The following is a 23,931-nucleotide window of genomic DNA, read 5'->3' as shown; positions in this document are numbered from 1 at the left end:
CGGATTAGTGGATAAAACACTGGTCTCTGATGTCCATATCAATAAAGAGGGCCCGGCGGCTCAGTAATTTGCCTGCTGGGACTTTTTTGTGCTGATGATTCAGGGTTTTTCGCTCTATGCCTAGGATCAAGACTCTTGGCAGCGGTGCCAGCGCGTTAAATCCCCGCTCTTTGAAAGAACAGCTGAAGTGGGATCTGCTAACCCTTTGATTGAGGTTTATATAGCGGGGCCGCGCCGCCGCTTTGTGAGACCACTATTTCCAGCAGGTGACCGGCTCCAGCGCTCTTTGCAGGATGAGTAGTAAGGTAAGAGTGTTTCATGATTCAAACGATTGAGCTGGTAGACGCACACATCCGTGATGATCTTTACTCTGAGCATAGAACTCTACCTCCTCTTCCTCCTCGTCCTCCTCCTCCTTCTGGACTCAGATCATATTCTACGAGGATAGAAACTTCCAGGGCCGCTCCTATGAGTGCGACACCGACTGCCCTGACATGCACCCCCACTTCAGCCGGTGCAACTCCATCAAGGTGGAGAGCGGCTGCTGGGTCCTGTACGAGAAGCCCAACTACACCGGCTACCAGTACGTCCTGACCAGAGGAGAGTACCCGGACTACCAGCGCTGGATGGGCTACAACGACACCATCCGGTCCTGTCGCACCTTCTCCTATGTGAGTACACAACGTCTGCTGCTGTCCTGAACTCTGAGGACTCTGGTAGGATGTGGTCAGGCAACAAGGAGACGACTGTGTGTGTAGGAAATGAGTAAAGCTGGGGAATATGGTTCTCAGGCATCCAGGTCATGGTATATTCAAAAAAGTAGCTTCATCCATGAAAACACCCTGAAATAAGTTGTTTTTATGGCAACTATTGCCCTTGTTTGAGCAAGTTTTTGTGGCAACGATTCCCCTTGATTTAACATGTTTTTATGGCAACCATTGCCCCTTTTCGGCATGTCCTTGCTGCGAGAGCTTCGTCCCTGTCAAATAAAGCCCCAGCACAGATTGTGTTTTGTTCCTCCAGACCAGCGAGGGGCCCTACCGCATGCGCATCTACGAGCGGCCCAACTTCCAGGGCCAGATGATGGAGTTCAGCGAGGACTGCGAGTCGCTGCAGGATCACTTCCGCAGCCGTGACATCTACTCTTGTAACGTCATGGACGGCTACTGGACCCTCTACGAGCACCCCAGCTACCGCGGCCGCCAGTACTTCTTGAGGCCCGGGGAGTACCGCAAGTTCAGCGACTGGGGGGCCACCTGCGCCACCACCGGGTCTTTCCGCAGGATCACAGAGTTTTAACCAGTTTAACCCTCAAACAACAACAACGACTGGATAATTAAACAATGTGATGCGACATATCAGTATGTTATAAATAACTGAATAAAGGGAGATGTTGTAAACTATTTTCTCTGCTTGTGAATAAATGTTTTGGTTTTACCGGCTCATAAAAAGGACAGTTTCTACAAAAACTTTCCACATTTTAATCCAGTCGTACAATTAATAATCTGTTATTAAAATGCAGTGAACTGAACCCTGGAAGAAAGAAACATCTGTGAAAATAAAGGCAAATAAAGAGGAAATAATAACATGATCACATCAGTAATTAACCACATGATGAGTCACACTCATCCTCCTCATATTGAATCATCTCCTGAGTTGATTCTAGTTCAGATTAGTCTCTAGTTTAGTTTGGTTTGGTTCTAATAGTGGTTGAATGAATGAGTTAAACTCCTCTTCCTCAGATCAGCCCTGTTGAGTAGGTGGTCTTTAATGTGACCCAGGACTCATTGTGTGTTCACACTACCAAAGGAAGGAGGTCACATGTGTCCCAGACCACCTCCACATGTGGACTGACACCAGATCAGTCAAATGTGTCTTAAACCTGGACACACCTGGGACGGATGTTAATGTGAGGGTCAGAATGGGGTCAGAGGTCAAACAGCTCAGCAGTGACTGTTCCAGCTGCCGTCCACGCTGTGGCCGTTGCTGGAAGCTGTTAACCCAAACAGAGGAAGACTCCTCTAGAGTCTCTGCTGACACGAGTCCTCATTTGAATGACAACACACAAAGCAGCACCGACTCCCACGGGCTATTGTATATAAAGGTGACGCTTAAAAACACAGGAGGAGCTTTGACCGACAGACAGCGGCAGCAGCAGCAGCAGCAGCCATTATGGGGAAGGTTTGTGTTCAGAGTCACATTCCAGGGTCTCTGCAGGTCAGTATGGGTGAATGTGAGGAGCTGACAGGATCTCACTCTGCTCCGACAGATCATCTTCTACGAGGACAGGAACTTCGGAGGCCGTTACTATGAGTGCATGAGCGACTGCTCCGACCTGCACTCCATGTTCGACCGCTGCCGCTCCATCCGGGTGGAGAGCGGCATGTTCATGATCTACGACCGTCCGGGCTTCATGGGGAACCAGTACTTCATGAGGAGGGGAGAGTACGCCGACTACATGAGCATGACCGGCATGAATGACTGTGTCAGATCTTGCCGCATGATCCCCGTGGTAAGGCCATCATCGTACATTAGCAGCGTCGTGTGCACATAACAAATAAAGAGTCACCATTTTACACTAGGAATACTTCAGCAACTCGTCCCCAACAAATGCAGATTAAATGTGCATTAGTTTATAAAGTTAAAACTCTGGGTTTAAATCCAAACATGTGTTCACAAATTATTGGGTTTTTAGTCTGGAAGTAAGAGACCAATTTCCCACGCCCAAGTTGTTCTGGAATCTGGGAACTGATTTGTGCAAAGATCTGCCGGGCCAATCAGATCGCTTGGGGCGGGGCTTAATGTGGTGATGGACAGAAGGGTACACAGTAGTCATACACGTCATCTGAGGAACTCACACATCTGCACATTACATATAGCGCTACAGCTAGCAATGGGTTAGCATAGCTTAGCATAAACACAGGCAATGCGGGGATGCAGCCATCGACTGTGTCTAAAGATGGATGAACCCTCCACATGTGTCCTGAAGAGCGGTTGTGAAGCTCAGTGTGGCGTCTCTGGTCGTCGCCATCTTTGTCTGACTCTACCTAAATCTCGGCTAATTCAACAATGGTCAATGAGCTGTCAGTCAAATCAGCCACACCCCTTAATTTGTAATTCTTTTGATATAATCTAAACTGGTGAGTTCCAGAAAAAATGAAATTAGCTTAAGAGACCAAAATACTTTTAGTAGCCAACTGTGGACATGTTTATTTATCATGAACGTCTATAGGGACTGACTCACTGTTGGAGCCTCTAGTGGACGTTAGTGGAACTGCAGTTTTTGACACTTCCTTGTTAGCTTTTCATTTTCCATTGAGTGTGAATCTGTCCAAAGGCAATAAAATCCACCAACTATGAGTAGTGCAGATTGTTTTAGTTGCCTTTGCAGTGAGCTGTCTTCCTCTCTCTTATTTACAGTATTTATGCTACGCTAGGCTAATCGCAGTTGTTTCATATCTGCTTTACCATTCACCCTCTCCAGCACGGTGGCAGCTTCAGGATGAGGCTGTACGAGCATTTCGACATGGGAGGTGAGATGATGGAGCTGACGGACGACTGCCCCAACCTCATGGACCGTTTCCGTCTCTCCAACTTCAACTCCTGCAACGTGATGGACGGCCACTGGCTGCTGTACGAGCATCCCAACTACAGGGGGCGCCACTACTACTTGAGGCCCGGCCGGTACAGGAGCTTCAGCGACTGGAGCGGCAACAGCTCCAGGATCGGCTCCCTCCGACGCCTCATGGACCTCTAACGACAGAGACACGGTCCTAGTGAAATGTCTTCTCTTTGCCTTGTTCCACACGCTGAATAAAATGGCGTCAGTGATCAAGTGTTTCCAGTTTTGTTCTTGCTCTCTGCGTCTGGAGGGCATGTTTTCCCAGCAGGACATGTCGGGGTCGTGGCCCGACGTCCTGACTCTGATCAGAGGATTGAATAAAATACTGCAAGCACTGACATGTCTCACACCCAGACTCAAGATTAATCTCTCACAGAGCTGCTTCTTCACCTTTCAGTCACATCTACGGATGATTCAGAGAATAAAATTCATCAAAAACGTCATTAATAGGTTTATCTTTAACCTAGAAAACAGTATTTTAGTCAATTTAGCATAAGTCCTACCACAGGTTCTTGATCTAGAAATTAAGAGCAACACAAAACATTTTTTATTTGTTGTTTAAGAAGAACCTGGAGCATTTATATATATATTTTTTATTTATATTTATATAACAGAAATGAGCATCTCCAGCAGAGGGCAGCGGTAGAAATGGAATTAAACATAACGCAAAGTCAAAGAACATTCTGTTGATATTAAAAAAAGACATATTTATTTATAATACGCCGTAGAATAGAGAGTTTTGTCGTGATTATATTCATGGCTCCAAACAAATCTTAGTAATGATGTCTAGTATCATCGTCAACAAAGCAAGGGGAGGTCTAGTTTCTGTTAAACTTTAAATTTATCATCTGGGAGCAAGAATATGTAATTTTACGTTTCTGAAAAGTAAGACAGAGTGGAATCTGGAATCCTCCTCATTCTCTTTGTCTTTGTCGTTGAGAGCACACACCAGAAGATTAAACCAGTTTTGGGATTAAAACAGAAAACAGCGCCGGTAGTTCAGTTCTCATCCGAACATGCGACATCTCTCACACAGCGACACAAACGCCAAAGATTCCTGGCTATTTCAATATGAATGACACATGCAGAGTCTGCACTTTGCATTCACTATATATGTGACAGGTGGGAGTCTTCAGAGAGCTGGACGGATCACACAGGGCAAGGCTGAGGGCAGGCCAACATGGGGAAGGTAAACATCCCAGCTCTGGAAATGAATTATTATTATTTTTTTCTAAATTAAAACTGCGTTTAAAACCATGAAGATGTCATTTAATCAGACAAACTAGAATTTATTTGTTTGCTTTGAATAGTTTTGGTACCATGTTCGGTGAAAAATGTTTGATTTCCACGTTCAGATCATCTTCTACGAGAACCCGAACTTCTCCGGGCGCCATTTTGAGTGCAGCAATGATTGTGCGGACTTGATGTGCCGGCTGAGCTCCTGCAGCTCCATCCGGGTGGAGAGCGGCTGCTTCATGATCTACGAAAAGCCCAACTACACCGGGAACCAGTACTACCTGAAGAGGGGGGAGTACGCCAACTTCCGTCACTGGATGGGCGTCAACGACTCCATCAGCTCCTGCCGCCTCATCCCCAAGGTGAGCTAACGACTGTGGGCCAAGCCGAGACTTAAACATAGAACGGAGATATACTGGGGCAATCGTTTGATAATATATTGAAAAACTGATTGGATGTCTCTAGATTCTTCTATTTGGATTTTAAAATCTGTCAACTTTTGTTTCAACTGGATTCCTTTTGACGAAGCCAGATAGTAGCCAAACAAAGATGGCTGCCATCTGGACTTAGAATATCATGGAGTATCCTATAATGGTCTTTAATTGTGTTTCGTTGGGTTTTTGTTATATTAGGCATAAAAACAGTCAAATCTGGGAATCAGAAGACATAAAATGAGTTACTATTTTAGTTGACAAAATCCACGGACAGTTCAAGTAAGGGCATTCCAGAGGTAGATACCACACCTCCACTCCTGGTCACTACTCCACACACTAAAACAAGATGGCAGCTCCCAGTCCAGCCATATTTTGGATTCATTTTTGTGAAGTAGGAAGAAGTAGTGCCGCAGCTTACTTCTTTATTTGTCCAATATCTCAGATGATTTATGAAAGTGTTTTGGTCTATTTCTGATGCATGATTTATGAAATAACTCCCGTCTTCTGTTGTAATCCAGGAATCTGGGTCGTTCAGCGTGCGCCTCTATGAGCGGATCGAGTTCGGGGGTCAGATGATGGACCTGGTAGATGACTGCCCCAGCGTCATGGACCGCTTCCACATAAAAGACATCTTCTCCTGCAACGTGAGGGACGGCCACTGGCTCTTCTACGAGAACCCCAACTACCAGGGCCGGGTGTACCTGATCAGACCTGGGGAGTACAAGAGGTTCAGCGAGTGGGGCGGCAGGAGCGCCAGAGTCGGCTCCATCAGACGCATCATGGACTATTGACCCGCTCTGGATAGTCCTGCATGGAGGCTCTGGAGAGGCTCCAGATAACAACCTTTAGACATAATTGTACCCGTACAGACAAAATCCTTTGATTCCCTGATATTTGGATGGACTCATTGCAAAACATTCACCGCACATCAACAACAACACACTGCTGGACGCCATCATAATAAAGCACTTGCAAAATGGAGTCTTCATAGTCCATTCAGTTGTGAGGAGGATCTGTAACCACAGGTTGAGTTGTGAATCCTGTAATCTGATCTGAGAGAAAGTTTTATGTAAAAATCAACATCTTCTGCTACCTCAGGAATAATGTTAAAACCCTAAATGAATTCTTTAGCTTTTGTATTGATGATCATGTGTCGACTTGATTAAATATCACTTTAATCTTGCTGATGCCGTGCAGGATATTCTATGTCGGTCTATTGTACGGTGGCATTTTCGGGAGGAAATTGTGATGATGAGGAAAGAACAAAAACTCATCACACACCATGAATCATCTACACATAAACAGGCCCCCCCTGCACCCCCACCCCTGATCCATCATCACTGTGAGGAACATATTTGAATGACAATACTTTATGCTGTGCAATCACGCAGCTGCCCTTTCTGTCTTTTTTTTATAAAGCACAGTGGCTTTGCTCGGGGACAGCACTGAGTCCTAATACAGTCTGAATCCAACCATGGGGAAGGTAAATTAGACTAAATGTTTCCTGCACATTTCTGTTTGTGTTTAGAAAATTTAAAGATGTGTCTGTTTGTGTCTGTCTGGTTGCTTTGGTAGATTATATTTTACGAAGACAGAAACTTCCAGGGGCGCTCTCATGAGTGCAGCAGCGACTGTGCCGACCTTCACAGCTACTTCAACCGATGCAACTCCATCAAGGTGGAGAGCGGTTGCTTTATGGTTTACGAGAGGCCCAACTATATGGGCAACCAGTACTACCTGAGGAGAGGGGAGTACTCTGATAACCAGAGTATGATCGGCATCAATGACTGTGTCAGATCTTGCCGCATGATCCCACAGGTAGGTCAAACCATTCCCATGTGAAATGCTTGTTATTCCAAAATGAGAAAACTTGAAGACCAGTGGAGGCAGTAACAGAGTTTTTGATTCCATGGCAGCACCGAGGCCCCTACAGGATGAGGCTTTACGAACGCTACGACATGTCCGGCCAGATGCACGAGCTGGTGGACGACTGCCCCAACATCCAGGAGAGGCTCAGCATGTCCGACTTCCACTCCTGCAACGTGATGGACGGCCACTGGCTGCTGTACGATCAGCCTAACTACAAGGGCCGGGTGTACTACCTGAGGCCCGGAGAGTACCGGAGGTACAGCGACTGGGGAGGCGTCAGCCCGAGAATCGGCTCCGTCAGAAGAATCATCGACCTCAACTGAATCAGGCTTCGTTTAAATGAATCTTCCTCTGAGTTCTGTTTCCACAATAAACTGCTTAATAAAACATTTATCTGTTATTCTGTCTTTCTGGAACTCATCATCTGTTAACTACAAAGCTGCATTATTAATTTGTTAAATACATAGGGACATGTAGGAACATATCTGCTGTGGGCTACACAACATATCTACCAAAGCTCCTGGTTAGACTGTGGTCTGTAATTTAATCTTCTCCATGTTAGACATATATACCCATACCATACAATACATGATCAGGTTTGATCTAGAAAAACTAGGGCGCGTGTAACAAACACATCTTTGTAGAAGCCAGTTAAGAAAATCTTTAAAACGCCTTAAAAGACACTTAGATATAAATAATGCCTCTTCAAGTCTGTTCTTAATATTCTCAAAACAACAAAACAAATCTATGATAACTATACGTATATCATTTAGAAATATAATTTAAAATTCTTTGGAAACTGCTCATAACACTAATAATTATTTTACGTAGATAAATTATATTACACAGGTGATAACATTTAAATATAAATGTATGTTAAATAATGCATGTAATGTTACTGGTGTATGTTCTTATACATAATAGAAGCTGAAATGTAGCCTCTATAGTCCCTATAATTATTGTCATTAAACTTTTTAATACAAATAAACCGCAAACCACGAACAACAGATTCAAGGAAAAATAAAAATATAATCATATGTGGAGATGTTGTACCTGGCTGGCCTCAAGCCGACTGAGCTTAAGGATCTGCTCAAGGTTTCCTCCTCTGGGTTCTGTAAAGCATCTTGAGACTATCTGTCTTGTCTCTGATGCTATATGAATAAACTTTAACTGAATAGTCCTGAAATTTTAACTGTTGTCATGAAATAAAAACTAACGGTCACTCCTCTTATAATATTTGAAGGAGGGTGCTTTTTAAAAAGGTCAAACATGGCCGGCAGCGAAGGTGAAACGTAGTCCGTCAAGTCTAAACAGCCACACATCTGAACACCAGAAACAGCTGAATCTGGAGGTAAATGTGTTTTTTTCTAATAAAAAGCATCACACAGGTTAACACGCGACCCGTTGGAACACAAATCCTGATCAAATCTAAATGTCCAGTGTAAACAGCCACTGATTAGCATACAGTGGAGCTGCTCAGGAAGAGCTGGAGGCAGAGTGAATGGCTTCCTGCTCTGTTACGCAACAGATTTAATGCGAAAGGGCTGTTTCCATATTGTTCTGCAGCCATTGTCCACTGGACGTGTGGATACCATACTAGTCTTTTCCTTTGTCCATGCGTGTCAAAACACCAAACCAGTTAATTATTTATCCTCTTTTTTTCAAATACAAATCCATATTTCTGGCCCAATGTTGTTCCCCAGCACAAAGGTAAACATGTGCTAGTAGCCTTCAATTATAACTATGAGAGGATTTGAATAACAATGCTTTGTTTGTGAAGAGGTAGTATAAAAAGCCCTGAAAACATGGGGAATCTCTCCAACGGAGACCATGGGCAAGGTAAGTGCTGTTTCTCCTCTCTGCTCATATTACATGTCAGTGACCTGCGTTTGTTTTATTTTCAGCTCAGAGGTGAGAACTGTTGATTGGTAGATAGATAGATAGATAGATAGATGCTTTATTAATCCCAAACTGGGAAATTTCCCAGTTTATCCTTTAACGTTAATTCTTTTTCCACCAGATTATCTTTTACGAGGACAAGAACTTCCAGGGTCGGAGCTATGAGTGCAGCAACGACTGCACGGACCTTCACTCGTACTTCAGCCGCTGCAACTCCATCCGGGTGGAGAGCGGCTGCTTCATGATCTACGAGCGACCCAACTTCATGGGCCACCAGTACTTCATGAGGAGGGGGGAGTATCCTGATTACCAGAGGTGGATGGGCTTCAGCAGCTGTATCCGTTCATGCCGGATGATCCCAGTGGTGAGATAAAGAACACACTGATTTCCCCACGGCTGTATTTGTTTCACTAACGTAGTATTTGTTTGCTGACTTTCCTCCGGTCCCACAGTATCGAGGCTCCTACAGATTGCGTATCTACGAGAAGCCCGACTTCAGTGGCCACATGATGGAGTTCATGGATGACTGTCCCTGTGTGTCTGACCGTTTCCACCACCGCCACGTCTACTCCTGTAATGTTATGAACGGCTACTGGATCTTCTACGAGTACCCCAACTACCGAGGCCGCCAGTACTTCCTGAGGTCCGGGGAGTACAGGAGGTACCGCGACTGGTGCGCCACCTGCGCCATCGTCGGCTCCTTCAGGAGGGTCACCGAATTTTAGCCATCAAGCAACACCTTGCTGTAAATATCAAACGCTTTGTTTATTAAAGATGTTGAATTTTTAACCTGCTTTGTGAACGTGTTTTCATTTGTTTGAAAGTCGTCCAAAAAGTGTGAAAGTGTGATTCTGTTCTCGGGTGAGTTAAAAGCGAGAGGCAACTGTTTTTTTTACTTGTATGCTTTGTTTTTCTTATACTGTGAGCAACAGGCTAAGTAGTACCTTCTTTTATTGTGATTACTTATAATTATAAGACACTGCACATTGTAATCAAGTCAAAAGCAAATCAACGATCCATTAAAAAGGCTTCTGACTCACTAATGTTCACTTTGGTACTCTATAGAACATTGATAATAAATCAGAGATGATGATAATAATACACTTATTACACTTACTACAGCAACAGTAGTTTAAGGTACAGTTAAATTATTAAGTCTAATGTTTTGTTTGCAAGCTGTTAAATAAATTAAGATGAAAGTCTGTGTTTTCATTCATATACATCTTCTTCTACACGTTTTATGGTGGAAAGTTAATCTGGAGTCTCTCCATTGGGAACTGATTCTGCTCCAGTAAAGATCTGCAGGGCCAATCAGATCGCTTGGGGGCGGGGCTTAATATGACAATGGACGGAAGAGTAACAGTAGTCGTACATGTCATCTGAGCACCATGGAGCTTAATTAGTTTTTAAATGTGTCTGGTTTGTTTGTTGGAGGACTATCCAGGTGATGCAGGTGTATGTTTTGATCTGTATCTGTAACACATCTCATAATGAAATCCAGATGTTACCAGACTCATATTCTGATAAGACTGGTTTCCATCTTCAATTTAAAGCAACCTTCATACACATTTCTGCAAATACTTTGAGTTGATGCATGGGCCGAAACAGTTGGTCGCACTAATTCTCCTTTTAGTTTTCCATTAATGCATTACAGAAACAAAGGGCACTATGGTCTATGATGGAATTAGAAGAAACCTTTGCTTTGTGTAGTGTTGAGCGTTTCAGCTAAATCTCATGGTCTCATCAGAATCAGTCTGGTAACATTTGGATTTCATTCTGAGGCGTGCTTGAACCGATACAGAGATCAGCTGATAGTCCCCCAACCAATCAGAGACATTAAATTGTGTGACAAAGGCTTCTTGACAAATGTCTTAATTAGTATAATCTGTTCGTTATTTTGCTGTAAGTGTCTTTTATAGCAGACAGTGCCTCGTTTCTCAGACGGCAGCCATTTTGGCTCCAAATTCCACAGCCCAAACGATTTGATTGGTCTGGAGCACAACAAAAGTTTGTGGGTGGGGTAACTTCAGGCTGACCTCCTGTAAGGTACTCTAAATCTTACAGTTTTTTCAGCGTCTATTTTTAATCTCTCAGGGTTATTCACCAAGTCTCTCAGTCTTGTTTTGATTTGTGTGAAAATGTTTTTGCAACTTTAGTTTTTTTCAAACTTTATACAATTTCACTTAATTTCTGAACGTGCATTTTTCTTAACTAAGGCCCACAAAAGGTAGAAGTTACTCAAGTCTGTAGACCTTGATCTTTTCTACTCCAAAAAAATGACATCACTGTTTATTAAATCAATCAAGTTCCTACATTTTCTATCCCCCATGCAAATAAATTAGACAAATTGTCTGTGACAGGTTCATACAGCAGAGTAAGTAAACTCATTTTAAGTAAGCCATAATATTACTCTCAGAATGCATTGCTACTCGAATAGGTTGGCCGCACTAAAATCACCAAAATGCATTTACTGTGTGGCTGTTGTGTCAGCCTTTTTATCAACAGCAACACATTTATGCTTTCATTGGTTTAATTACTTTCATTTTTTTGTCTTGTTCGGTTGGCTGTGTATCTTGTCACTTGTTTCTCAATCAGGTCTATTAAATTTAACAACATTTCAACATCAGGAAACAATGATTTGTGTAAGATTTCATGAAACATCACTCGTACTTAACAAACAGATTGTGGCCCGATGTCACGTTCTTTCCATCACTGATGATCTGGTTGTATACGGAGAACCTTCTGTCTGAGAATGGAACACACACAAAGCTAATGCTTATAATAGACAATGCTGATGACTGCTGCCAGAAATGTATGGATGGAGAAGCATTGTTACACATTTATAGGCCCCATTCAGCAAAAGTCATACTGCTAATTCATCACCTTTGCACATTTGAATAACAACACATCACGACCCCTGGGATTTTGTATAAAAAGGCCCTGGAATCATGGAGCTGGCAGAGCAAGTTGAACCATCCACTCGGAACAACCTAAACCATCATCATGGGCAAGGTAATGGGACATTCACTGAAAATATTTTATCACAATAAATCTACATTTTAATCATTGATGGGAATGCTAACTCATTCCTAAACCAAGATCTCGTCTCTGTCCTCCAATTCAGATCGTCTTCTACGAGGACAGGAACTTCCAGGGTCGCTCCTATGAGTGCATGAGCGACTGCGCCGACATGACCTCCTACCTGAGCAGGTGCCACTCCTGCAGGGTGGAGAGCGGCTGCTTCATGGTCTACGACCGCCCCAACTACATGGGTAACCAGTTCTTCATGAGGAGGGGCGAGTACTCCGACATGCAGCGCATGATGAGCATGGGAATGATCGACTCCATCAGATCCTGCAGAATGATCCCCTATGTAAGCCTTGCAGCACATTCCTTTGACTGATAAATGTTTCCTTATTGTTTTAAAATGTATACTCACGTTATCTTTGCATTTGTTTACAGCACAGAGGTCAGTTCAGGATGAGGATCTATGAGAGGGAGAACTTCGGTGGTCAGATGTACGAGCTGATGGACGACTGTGACTCCATCATGGACCGCTACCGCATGTCCGACTGCATGTCCTGCAACGTGATGGACGGCCACTGGCTGATGTACGAGCAGCCCCACTACAGAGGCAGGATGATGTACCTGAGGCCTGGCGAGTACAGGAGCTTCAGGGACATGGGATACAGCGGCATGAGGTGGATGAGCATGAGGCGCATCACTGACATGTGCTAGACTTCTGTATTTGACTAAATAAAGGTGATGTGTAAAACGTAAACATGTTTGTCAAGCATGTGTTCTCTTTATGTGTTTTAATCTTACTAGAGAATAATTTTAGTTATAAAAAGCAAAAATCACACTAAATATACATACATAAATAACAGAGTAGCCCCGTAACAAAAACTTAAAAACAAGATTTTTTTAACAAAGCATGTCAGGAGTCAATTTCTAAAGCAACATTTAAGACGGCAGGTCTGTTTGAGATCTGTTAGCTAATGTTAGCTAGTGGTAAGCTAACGGTTATTTCTTGCTACCTCAAGAAGTATAATTTTAGGACATATTAATGTGCATAAAAATAAAATGGATTGTATATCAACATGTCCAACAATTAATAAATTAAGTTTGAGCTGTTTAACAGCACAGTTAAACATAAATGAAAACATCCTGTCAACTGCCTACACAATCTTACGAAGGCAAATTGGTGTATATTTGTATACAGTATAATAAGAACAAGACTCAATCACTTTTTGTTATTCTACCATACCAACATACATAACATTTAAACAAAACTACAGCTACACTACACACTACAGCTAATTTTTTTTTTTTTTTTTTTTTCTGGGTCTTAGATTAGTAAAAGACTCAGTTACCAGCATGCTAGTAGCCTAGCTTTTGGTTCAACCCGGCAGGTCTGTTTGGGTGCTAATGTTAGGAAGCGGTTGGCTAACGGTTAGCTACTTCTCAAGTTAAGTAACCATTAGCTAACTGCTAAGCCAGCGGTTGGCTAACGGTTAGCTACTTCTACTTTTCAAGTTAAGCTAGCGGTTGGCTAACGGTTAGCTACTTCTACTTTTCAAGTTAAGCTAGCGGTTGGCTAACGGTTAGCTAATGGTTACCTAACTTGAGAAGTAGCTAACCGTTCTCAAGTTAAGCTAGCGGTTGGCTAACTGTTAGCTAATGGTTACTTAACTTGAGAAGTAGCTAACCGTTCTCAAGTTAAGCTAGCGGTTGGCTAACTGTTAGCTAATGGTTACTTAACTTGAGAAGTGTCCTTTTAGGACTTTTGTCCATATCAAAACAGATTCTACAACATGTCTACATTTTTTAGATAATGGTAAAAGTTTGAGCTTAAAACAACACAATTACATGTTAAGGAAAAACAAACAGATTTGATCATTTATATAAAACATGATGAAATCCAGATGAAGTTATACGAGACTTTGATAAGAACTGAATCGGGCTTAGCTAGGGTAACATTTTGATGCTATCCACAATTAAGCTGACAAAGAAATCATTTAAGCAAATGATTTTAACACAGGATGCATGTTGATAGTTTGGATAAACAACATTTCACTGATTTATCTGCAAGTTGTGATCACTTTAAAAAATCCAAACATCCATCCATGATACATGAACTTAGTCCAGAGTTAACAGCATGGACATTTTAAAAATGAAATTAATTTTAACCAGGCTTTTTAAAGCAACAGCAGAATTATATTCAAGTTCGATATTTTATAGGTTTATATGATGCAAGAGTAACAGGAAAATTATTATTATATTTATAATGACGCCTAAAATATGGTTTAGTTTATGGTGCAATTCAAATTAAAATAAATAAAATTAAAAACATGTCAATTGCCTCAAACCTCTGGCAGTTTTTTACAACATAAATAAATATATATTCTACAATAAAAAGAAACCAATAGTGCAGTTTGAATATGAACTGTAAAGGCTGATTATGAAATAACTAAATAAGTTTGTCAAACAACAAATCATAAGTAGGCTACATGTTGTTTTCAACAAATAAATATACATATTTCATGTATTTCTTCCATATTTAAAGATGATATTTTTATTTAAGTTTAAATTAACAGTAGTTAAAACTCCTCTGACTTCTATTAAATGGCGTTTGGGCTATTCACCGACCTCCAGGGAACAAAAGACGACCAGCAAAACAAAATACTGAACCCTTCTCCTTTGTGTCTCACAAAAGACGCTCACTGTACACACTGTAATGGTGATCAATTGTTTCGGAAAGTCAGCTTTTTCTTAACATACTGTACAGATTCTAAATTAAAAATAAAATACATATTTTCACTCATCAAGGTGACGGATGAAATTATACAGAATCAAATATAAAATAGTTTTCCTCTGTATAACTCTGATTGTAGAATAAACATCTTTAATATGATTTGAAATAAATCCTAACCAGTGTTAAATATATATGAACTTGTTGTGTGCTGTAGCTTGTAGATTAAACTAAAGTCTAGGTAGTCTGCTCCTTCATTTTTACACTTTATAATAATTATGTATGGTTGTATTTAAGTCCTTTTTTCAAACGTAACCTGGAGGTTGACAATGAAAATGTTGCTCTGGTTGAAGGTGCACGAAAACCTGATGTCCAGTTTTATTATTCTCATAAAAAATGAAATCCTACCGAGATCGAAGTGTTAAAACATCTTAAATCAACTTTATGAGCAGTAGTGTTAGAAGCTTAATGTTTGAGATTACTGATGTTTTGTTTGTGTGTGTTTAAGACATACGGTGTTGTGTGAGTTTCAAATCATCAGTAACAAGGATGGAAGGATTCATTTAAAAGAGCATGACTAGATTTTATTCAAACTCTTGCTTTTATACACCAGTGCTCTAATAACAGGAATCCATGATGCGCCTCATGCTCATCCACCTCATGCCGCTGTATCCCATGTCCTTGAAGCTCCTGTACTCGCCGGGCCTCATGTACATCATCCTGCCTCTGTAGTGGGGCTGCTCGTACATCAGCCAGTGGCCGTCCATCACGTTGCAGGACTGGCAGTCGGACATGCGGTAGCGGTCCATCATGTTGTCACAGTCGTCCATCAGCTCGTGCATCTGACCACCGAAGTTCTCTCTCTCATAGATCCTCATCCTGAACTGGCCCCTGTGCTGTAAATTGAAATTTGTGAAAGTGAGTCAAGGAGATCTGTCACAGGGTTCGACATCTTTCAAGGAGGGAATGAAACACGTGGCAGTACCATGGGGATCATACGGCAAGACCTGATGCAGTCACTCATGCCCATACGCTGGTAGTCGGAGTACTCTCCCCTCCTGACAAAGTACTGGTTGCCCATGTAGTTAGTGCGGTCGTAGACCATGAAGCAGCCGCTCTCCACCCTGCAGGAGTGACACCTGCTCAGGTAGGAGGACATGTCAGCACAGTCGCTGCTGGTCTCATAGGAACGACCCTGGAAGTTCCTGTCCTCGTAGAAGATAATCTGAAAAAACAAAACAATAAACCATTATGATCAAACCTCTGATTGATTTTAAACCATATATATATTTTTTTTTTTATAAACATTCAATCAGACAATAAATGTTAGAAGTGAGGAGTTGGTGCTGCACACCTTGCCCATGGTCATGGCTACAGTTAGAACTGTTTTGGCTCGAAAGGACTGCACGATTTTCTCGATGTGCCCCGTGTTGCTTTTATACCTGACCTTGCACCCAAAGGATGCATGACCCCCATTGTTCAAACTCCTGACAGAGCAACATGGAGCTGAGGCCCCCGTGCACGCCTCAATTTCAAAGAGACCTTCAACGAATCGTGATTTGCGGTGGTTGCATTTGTGAGGCCACGCTTTGTATTGCTGCTGAATAACAGAGAGCGTGTTTTCCACTGACGTACCTTTCACTGAAGGTCTAATTAAACGGTTCTAACAGTTTTATTTAACATACATTAACATTTCACTTGCTAGAAAAATAGGATCAGTACAGGACTGAAAGCAGCTATTAAATATATTTAGCAAGAAACATTTACAATTCTGCATTAATTAATTAATCTGTGTTTGATTCATTTACATTGTTAAGACATTTATTTCATTTCTGAAATTTGATAGATGAGATAGAAGCTTTGCTACAGTATCTCACATCTCTGCACAATAACAACATGTTTATAGTCGCCTAGTATTTTTTAATCTAGTTTGATCCGACCACTGTTGACATTGAGATTTAATGGATTTCAAGACGATCAAAGCCATGGGTGCTTGTTTATAGTATGTGTGTGAAGGTTCTCATTCATCCAGGTCAAAGTTTATCCAAAAAACAAAGCAGAAACAAAGACAACTGGACTTTTAGAGTTTCTTGAAGACGTTTCATCCAAGTCTTCACTTCTAAATGACTGGTGAGGAGTTTTATCAGGTGCATATATTAATACCAAGTACACAGATTTTAGACTTTTGACATTCTGGGATACTTGACTGCCCCAAGTCCACACAAGTTACCTATAGATGAATCCTTGATAAAAATGGATGGGGCAGGTACTTGGACCGTACTTCACATTCATTTCCAGAGAGCCCAGACTTTGAAGGTGTGAACAGGTAGTTTTCACTGATTTATTTCTATACATCCAATCAGATGTTTGGGGGAAAAAATCCAAGCTATATTTTACGCATGTGTCACTTGCACCAATATTTATTAATAAAGAATAATCACAAATCAAAGAGTGTGCAGCTGACCACACACATCTGTTGCAGAGGAAGACATTACGTTTCAGTGCATTTAATTGTGATTATTTGTTGCTGCTCATGAAATAAATAGATAAATCATCACAGAGCTGACACACATTCATCACAACAAATGTTTATTTATTTGCTGCCGGTACTTCTTACATAAAACAAACTCAGAGGAGGTGATTGGACATGAAACTATAAACTATATTATAATCATATCTGCAACTGAAGGGAGTTCAGCTCATTAAAAGCGTGTTATTACTATTATTACTCACACTGGGACGATCATAACAAGGATTCTTACACTTATACAACAATTACCAGTGGATTATACATGTCTGTAAAGCTTTTTTACTCTCTATATATACAGTATAATGTAATTCTTGAGATATATAAGTTATTAAATATGTCAAAAAAATAAATGTACAAGCAGAATATATATATAAAATATCCCTGATATTATATATCTTGTATAGTTTCATACATATACTCAAATACTGTCTTTAAAGAGATTTATTTTACATATTTATACATTTTATATTGCCACATATCTTCATGAACATATTTATTTCATTAAATCAAAAAGTGGTATACATCGCACACTGGAGAGTATTTTTTGCTGACTTTATTCGGCGTGAACAACGCGTTTCGCAATTTGCTTCATCAGGTTCACGTTCACAATCAATCTGACATCCGCAGGTGAAATAGATGGTAGCAACATCACATGACCACACCAGACCCAGTGAGAATACTCCCCACACTACCACACCAGAGAATACAATAAATATCATCAAATCCATGTCTTGCATGTTATAACTTGCATGTACATATACCCAATCTATATCATTTAAGCACATTTGTATCCAAGTTATACTGTATGTTAAAAAGTACAATAGATTTTTAATTTTTAATTTAGGTCATTACTCATATCAACCAACAACAATTCATTTATATAGAAAAATATACTCTTTACAAAAATATACAAAAGTATAATCTATATACAAAGATAAACTTTACATACACATCTTATCCCAAGAATACACTTAGATCCAGTACCTCATTCAGACCGTATGGTTCTACTGTGTTGAGTTTATGTATCCAGAAGGCCTCTCTCTGTAAAAGTTGTTTGATTAAATTACCTCCTCGTGGTTGGGGTTTGATTCTTTCAATACCTATAAACTTGAGGGAAGTTGCTGGTCCATGACTCTTATCTCGGTAATGCCTTGCAATTGCGTAATCAAAGTTACCATTTCTAATTGCTGCTTTGTGTTCCGCAATTCTTAATTTTAAATTTTAAATATTTATTTCATTATACTGTATATATATATTCATATTTATTGTATATCTTTGTTTTATATATATACCTAAAAACATTTTTTTTTATACATTACTATACATATTATACCTCACTCAACTACTATCTATCTATCTTTACCTTAAAAAACATATTGTATTTTTGTTTGACTCTTTTTATAACAGAATTTAACCCATTCAGGTTTAAAACCCAGAGACTAGTATACAGTAGGTGGTGAATTGCTATTTCAAGTAGTAACTAATGTCCAGGGTAATATTCATGGTAAGAATAACTGCTGACTATATGCATATAGACTCTTGGCTTTAAATTTGAGAAACAATGGACGACCAACGACACAATAAACTCTTCAATCATAAATATTTGCAGACGAATCCAGCTGTAATTCTGTTGGTTTTCTCTACTAATAATAATTTCATAGAAAATACTAACTGTCTAGGTTTCTTTAATATCTCCATCGTGTTCCATCGAGCCCACGGCATCATTTCAGTCAAGGCCTTGTGGTTAGAGCATTCAGACACTAATCCCTATCTGAATCCAGCTCCATGTGGTCTCTGATGTTGTGGTGGAATATGTGCTGCTCACCGCTCATGGATTGTTCCTCTAAAGACTGAATCAGCCAAAACCGTATAAAGCTCTGTGCTCTTTACGCCACCCTGACTAATACTACTGAAACTACTTCACATGATTAAATAATTACACATTTCTAATTGAATATATGCAGCTACTTTCATATATGTGTCTTTAATCTAAAGAAGAATAAATGTCACCTGAATATTTACTGTGTGTTATTGGTTTGTCAGTGACATTGAGGTGATACTGATACTGATGATAACATTTGAAGTCTTTCATCCCAACAATCAAGGAGCAACAACAGTTTTTCTAGATCTCATTTTTCATTGTGTATTTAGATTTTGCATTCAATCACATTACATCACAATTAAATCAAGTTAATTATTGTTACCAACATTGAAAGTTGTGTATGCCATGGTTGAAAATGGAAGTTGCTCTTTATTCGTGAGGTTAGATCAGTTGTAACAAGAGTCGGTTATGCGTCGGATGGAGCTGAACCTCATGCCGTCATATCCCATGTCCTTGAAGCTCCTGTACTCGCCGGGCCTCAGGTACATCATCCTGCCTCTGTAGTGGGGCTGTTCGTACATCAGCCAGTGGCCGTCCATCACGTTGCAGGACTGGCAGTCGGACATGCGGTAGCGGTCCTGGATGTTGTCGCAGTCGTCGTTCAGCTCGTACATCTGACCTCCGAAGTTCTCCCTCTCATAGATCCTTATTCTGTAAGAGCCTTTGTGCTGTTAGGAGACAACACACGGTTACTTATTTTATTTGACATCTTGTGTTTTGTGTGCTGCGTCCTTAGTGCCATACCATGGGGATCATACGGCACGACCTGATGCAGTCGCCGAAGCCCATCAGATGCTGGTAGTCGGAGTACTCGCCCCTCCTCAGGAAGTGCTGCTGACCCATGTAGTTGGGCCGGTCGTAGACCATGAAGCAGCCGCTCTCCACCCTGCAGGAGCTACACCTGCTCAGGTGGGAGGAGGTGTCGGCGCAGTCGCTGCTGGTCTCATAGCAGCGACCCTGGAAGTTCTTGTCCTCGTAGAAGATGATCTAGACTCCAGCAGAGCACACGGAGATCAGTGACCAACTCAACCCTGACGTGAACAGCTCTTGAATCTTAGCCACAAAAGAATTCATCATGCAGTCTAAAATAATATAATAAAGCAAAGAGCTGAATGTGTGCACACATCACGTTAGCAGCAGTTAAACTATCTGCATGAACTTACCTTGCCGTACATGGTGGCTGATAGATTGAGTGATGCTATAGCATTCCTATTCTGGATTTAAGCCTTTTTTATACCTAACGACACATCCAGTGGATCAGTGCCACTATTGTATGGAAGCCCAGAGTCAGCAACATACCCCCCCACACGCCCCCCCGTTTGTGAATGCTGATGGGAAAGTTATTATGCACCCTCTCACAGGCTTCACTGTTCTAGATCAAATGGCTTCTCTATCTGTTATTTACATTTGAGATCAATTTAAATGTTAAAAAGATGTTTTACTGTTTCTAGTTTTGTTGCCACTGATTGAAAAAAATAAGACACAAATCATGTCTGAATTATCTTTATATAATTTAAAAAGAAAACAGATTTTATTTTAAACTAATTCAGCTTCTTGTTTCTCAGATGACGTGTATTACTGCTGTTACTCTTCTGTCCATCACCATAAAAATTAAACCCCGCCCCCAAACAATCTTAATCTTTGCAGGAGCAGAATCAGTTCCCAACAGAGAGACTCCAGAACAACTTGCCAACAGAAGAATATTTGTGGGCGGGGCAAGTCGTGGTCACGTCTGTTGGTGGACAAACATTCGTAAACGCTGGCACACCAGTCGTCTTATTGCACTTCATGAACGCTGCAGCCAATAAACTAATTTATAGCAAACACAATTCTGTCAATCATTGTTTTATCAGCTTAATATTTGCATAACATCTATTAACATTAACAGCTGTTAGCATTACACTAGCTGACGCTGCTAAGTCCAGTGCTTTAGGTTGATTACAATTTGCATTCAGTCTACTTTTTACATTTCACTGTGGACTAATTAAAGGGCAGTACTGAGCCTTTACACAGCTGACTGTCTATCTAAATGTGTAACGTTGACCTTATTTCATACTTGGATGTGAAACCATGACCTTCCATTAACTCCTAATAGTTAACAAGTCATTCCATTGAAACGGTCTGTTTACGGATCTAAATGAACGTAGTCATTATCTCAGTGGCTGGTTTTATTTACTGCAGCATTTTACTGGCGTTAGAAGCCCATTGGACGATAATGATTGTTCCAGGTATTAGTCGAACCCTGACATGTTACCAAGGCTCCTGACAAACAAAAAGTGGTGGTCTTAAGTCTTGTAAACCATGGTATAAGTTGGGTATCGCCCTTTAAGGCTTTGTAGTTTTTAACGTTGTCCGTTAGTTCTTGATAACAGACACTGTCCCTCACATATTTATACCCTTCAGAGCAAGTGTTTCTGTTTTTCCAATTCTGTTTTATGATGCTTTCTTGGCTTGACCTGCTTTATAGTTTCACCTGGTGAAATAAAAACAGTAGGATTGACTGCCGACACTACAGTCAGTTTTTATTCACTTTTGTAACCAATTACACACAATGAATAATTAATGTTTGTCTCTTTGATTTAGTTAATAAACTGATTATAACATTAATTTAAAATAGAACAATGCCGTGGACTGGGATGCAAACCCGTGACCCTTCCATCCCAAGCTCCACAGCTCCACCATTTTACTTGTTGGACTTATTTGTTTAACTATGAACATTATTAGTCATACTAATCATTGTTCCTTTGGTGTGTTACAGAAAATGTGAAATAACTGAAAAAAGCCACAAGCTTTAGTTATTGCTTCATCTCAGTTGTTTTATTTCAGAATGAAACTGTCTAGCACATGTCCATGATGCGCCTCATGCTCATCCACCTCATGCCGCTGTATCCCATGTCCCTGAAGCTCCTGTACTCGCCGGGCCTCATGTACATCATCCTGCCTCTGTAGTGGGGCTGCTCGTACATCAGCCAGTGGCCGTCCATCACGTTGCAGGACATGCAGTCGGACATGCGGTAACGGTCCATGATGGAGTCACAGTCGTCCATCAGCTCGTGCATCTGGCCTCCGAAGTTCTCCCTCTCATAGATCCTCATCCTGAACTGACCTCTGTACTGTTTGGAGAAGATAAAAATGATTAATGTCCAGAGCTGTAGAGGTCACAGGTGTATCAGGACATGATGTTGATTTGTAACCTACCATGGGGATCATACGGCAAGACCTGATGCCACCGCTCCATCCCATCATGCTCATGTAGTCGGCGTACTCGCCCCTCCTCATGAAGTACTGGTTGCCCATGTAGTTGGGGCGGTCGTAGACCATGAAGCAGCCGCTCTCCACCCTGCAGGAGTGACACCTGCTCAGGTAGGAGGACATGTCGGCGCAGTCGCTCATGCACTCATAGGAGCGACCCTGGAAGTTCCTGTCCTCGTAGAAGATGATCTGAAACATAAGAGTTCAGATTTAGAGTTGATAGACATTCACCGTCCACATTACAGCCTCTGTGACTGACGTAACGTGGTTTTAAAGCGTTGTGAAGCTTACCTTGCCCATGCTCATATCAGTGGTGGACATATTTTGAGTTGAGCTGCTGCTGTTGCTACTGCTGCACTGCTGTCCTGTTGGGTTTAACCCTTGCTTTTATACCTGACCAAAGCCTAAAGAGTCAGAGGGCCCCCATTGTTAAAACCCCTGACCCAGCAACATGGTATAGAGCAGGAGTGCCTTTGGTACGGTGACATACAGTCACATGGTGGGCTTCGAAGACTTTAGAAACGCTACCGTTTTCACGAGGTGACACAAAGCCTGTTTTCTCATTTGTAAGGCTGCTATTGTTTCACTGTTTTAACTGCGTTGAACTTAAAGCTGTGTAATTATAGTTACATTTAGTTAATAACTGCCAATACTAGTTGTTGTATTTCATGACACAATCAAAAATATATACTAATAGATAATGATTGACCAAAGATTATTTTATTTCAGTGGTATAAATATGCTTCAATGCATGGATTGGTACCAGAAAACAAAACAGAATTGATGTTCTGATTGAGAATGTTTTTATGAGTTGCTTTCTAAATTGGGTTCATGCACCGACAAATGAGCTCTCATGGAAACCATAGTCAGTTTGTGAAAGAAAGAAGTTAAATTAGGAAGATCTCCTTGTTTCTATTAATAAAGCAAATTTAAATGATTTTAATTTTGTAATTTGGGAATAAAGCACCAGACGAATGTTTACTGAACGTTTAATCTGACATGAATTAAAGAATAATGAGAATAAAAATTAACTAAACTTATTTGATGAGTGAACTGTTACTGTCAGTTAGCCAGATTTCACTCATATACAATCAACACCCCTTTGCCACTTCATTAGGTACACCTCATGAATGTTGAGTTGATGTCGAACCAGAGTCAGCAAGGTGGTGATTCACCTGGATGATCATTGTGGAGGATGGAGTCTGTGGTGCTGTTAAACTGGACTGAACTAAACACTGAAGAGTTTCTGTTATTTAGATTAAAATGTCAAAATATTAGGAACACCTGTCAGTTCAGTAGTACTAGAAGATGAAAACACAGTTGAATCAACATCTCTCTGAGTTATTAGAAACTAAAGCTGAACACCAGAACCTCCATGGAGACTAGATTTAGAGCAGGACTGTTAAATTAGAATGTATTCACTAGTGTACCTAATGAACTGGCCAGTGTGTGAGT

The 23,931-nt window shown here is 41.0% G+C and overlaps 5 protein-coding genes across 5 annotated transcripts; 4 read left to right on the top strand and 1 right to left on the bottom strand.

Moving 5' to 3' along the window:
- Nucleotides 1-293: 293 nt before the first annotated feature.
- LOC311488743 (uncharacterized protein) lies at nucleotides 294-9,785 on the top strand (the record flags this gene model as incomplete). The annotated part of the gene is made up of 8 exons (XM_084545594.1): nucleotides 294-305; nucleotides 381-671; nucleotides 1,024-1,296; nucleotides 2,270-2,512; nucleotides 3,485-3,684; nucleotides 6,918-7,110; nucleotides 9,182-9,424; nucleotides 9,513-9,785. The coding sequence occupies 8 exons, from the start codon at nucleotides 294-296 to the stop codon at nucleotides 9,783-9,785; spliced, it is 1,728 nt and encodes a 575-aa protein (XP_084401720.1).
- LOC311488215 (gamma-crystallin M2-like) lies at nucleotides 4,750-6,495 on the top strand. The gene is made up of 3 exons (XM_084544782.1): nucleotides 4,750-4,811; nucleotides 4,978-5,220; nucleotides 5,811-6,495. The coding sequence occupies exons 1-3, from the start codon at nucleotides 4,803-4,805 to the stop codon at nucleotides 6,081-6,083; spliced, it is 525 nt and encodes a 174-aa protein (XP_084400908.1). The 5' UTR covers nucleotides 4,750-4,802; the 3' UTR covers nucleotides 6,084-6,495.
- Nucleotides 7,085-7,886, top strand: LOC311488220 (gamma-crystallin-1-like). The gene has a single exon (XM_084544791.1). The coding sequence runs from the start codon at nucleotides 7,227-7,229 to the stop codon at nucleotides 7,482-7,484; it is 258 nt and encodes an 85-aa protein (XP_084400917.1). The 5' UTR covers nucleotides 7,085-7,226; the 3' UTR covers nucleotides 7,485-7,886.
- Nucleotides 9,786-12,187: 2,402 nt separating the features above from the next.
- Nucleotides 12,188-12,799, top strand: LOC311488221 (gamma-crystallin M1-like). Its single transcript, XM_084544792.1, has 2 exons — nucleotides 12,188-12,433; nucleotides 12,523-12,799. Exons 1-2 carry the CDS (start codon nucleotides 12,233-12,235, stop codon nucleotides 12,796-12,798), a joined length of 477 nt encoding a protein of 158 aa, XP_084400918.1. The 5' UTR covers nucleotides 12,188-12,232; the 3' UTR covers nucleotide 12,799.
- A 2,526-nt stretch (nucleotides 12,800-15,325) lies between these two features.
- Nucleotides 15,326-23,209, bottom strand: LOC311488742 (uncharacterized protein). The gene is made up of 6 exons (XM_084545593.1): nucleotides 22,423-23,209; nucleotides 19,969-20,211; nucleotides 19,622-19,892; nucleotides 16,167-16,354; nucleotides 15,798-16,037; nucleotides 15,326-15,708 (listed from the first exon to the last, which is right to left on the bottom strand). The coding sequence occupies exons 1-6, from the start codon at nucleotides 22,672-22,674 to the stop codon at nucleotides 15,430-15,432; spliced, it is 1,473 nt and encodes a 490-aa protein (XP_084401719.1). The 5' UTR covers nucleotides 22,675-23,209; the 3' UTR covers nucleotides 15,326-15,429.
- Nucleotides 23,210-23,931: the final 722 nt, after the last annotated feature.

Source organism: Chelon labrosus (assembly GCF_963514085.1).
Source record: "Chelon labrosus genome assembly, chromosome: 5".
NCBI classification, from domain to species: Eukaryota; Metazoa; Chordata; class Actinopteri; order Mugiliformes; family Mugilidae; genus Chelon; species Chelon labrosus.
The sequence above is the reverse complement of the archived record's forward strand: the minus strand, read 5'-3'. Positions and strand labels throughout refer to the sequence as shown.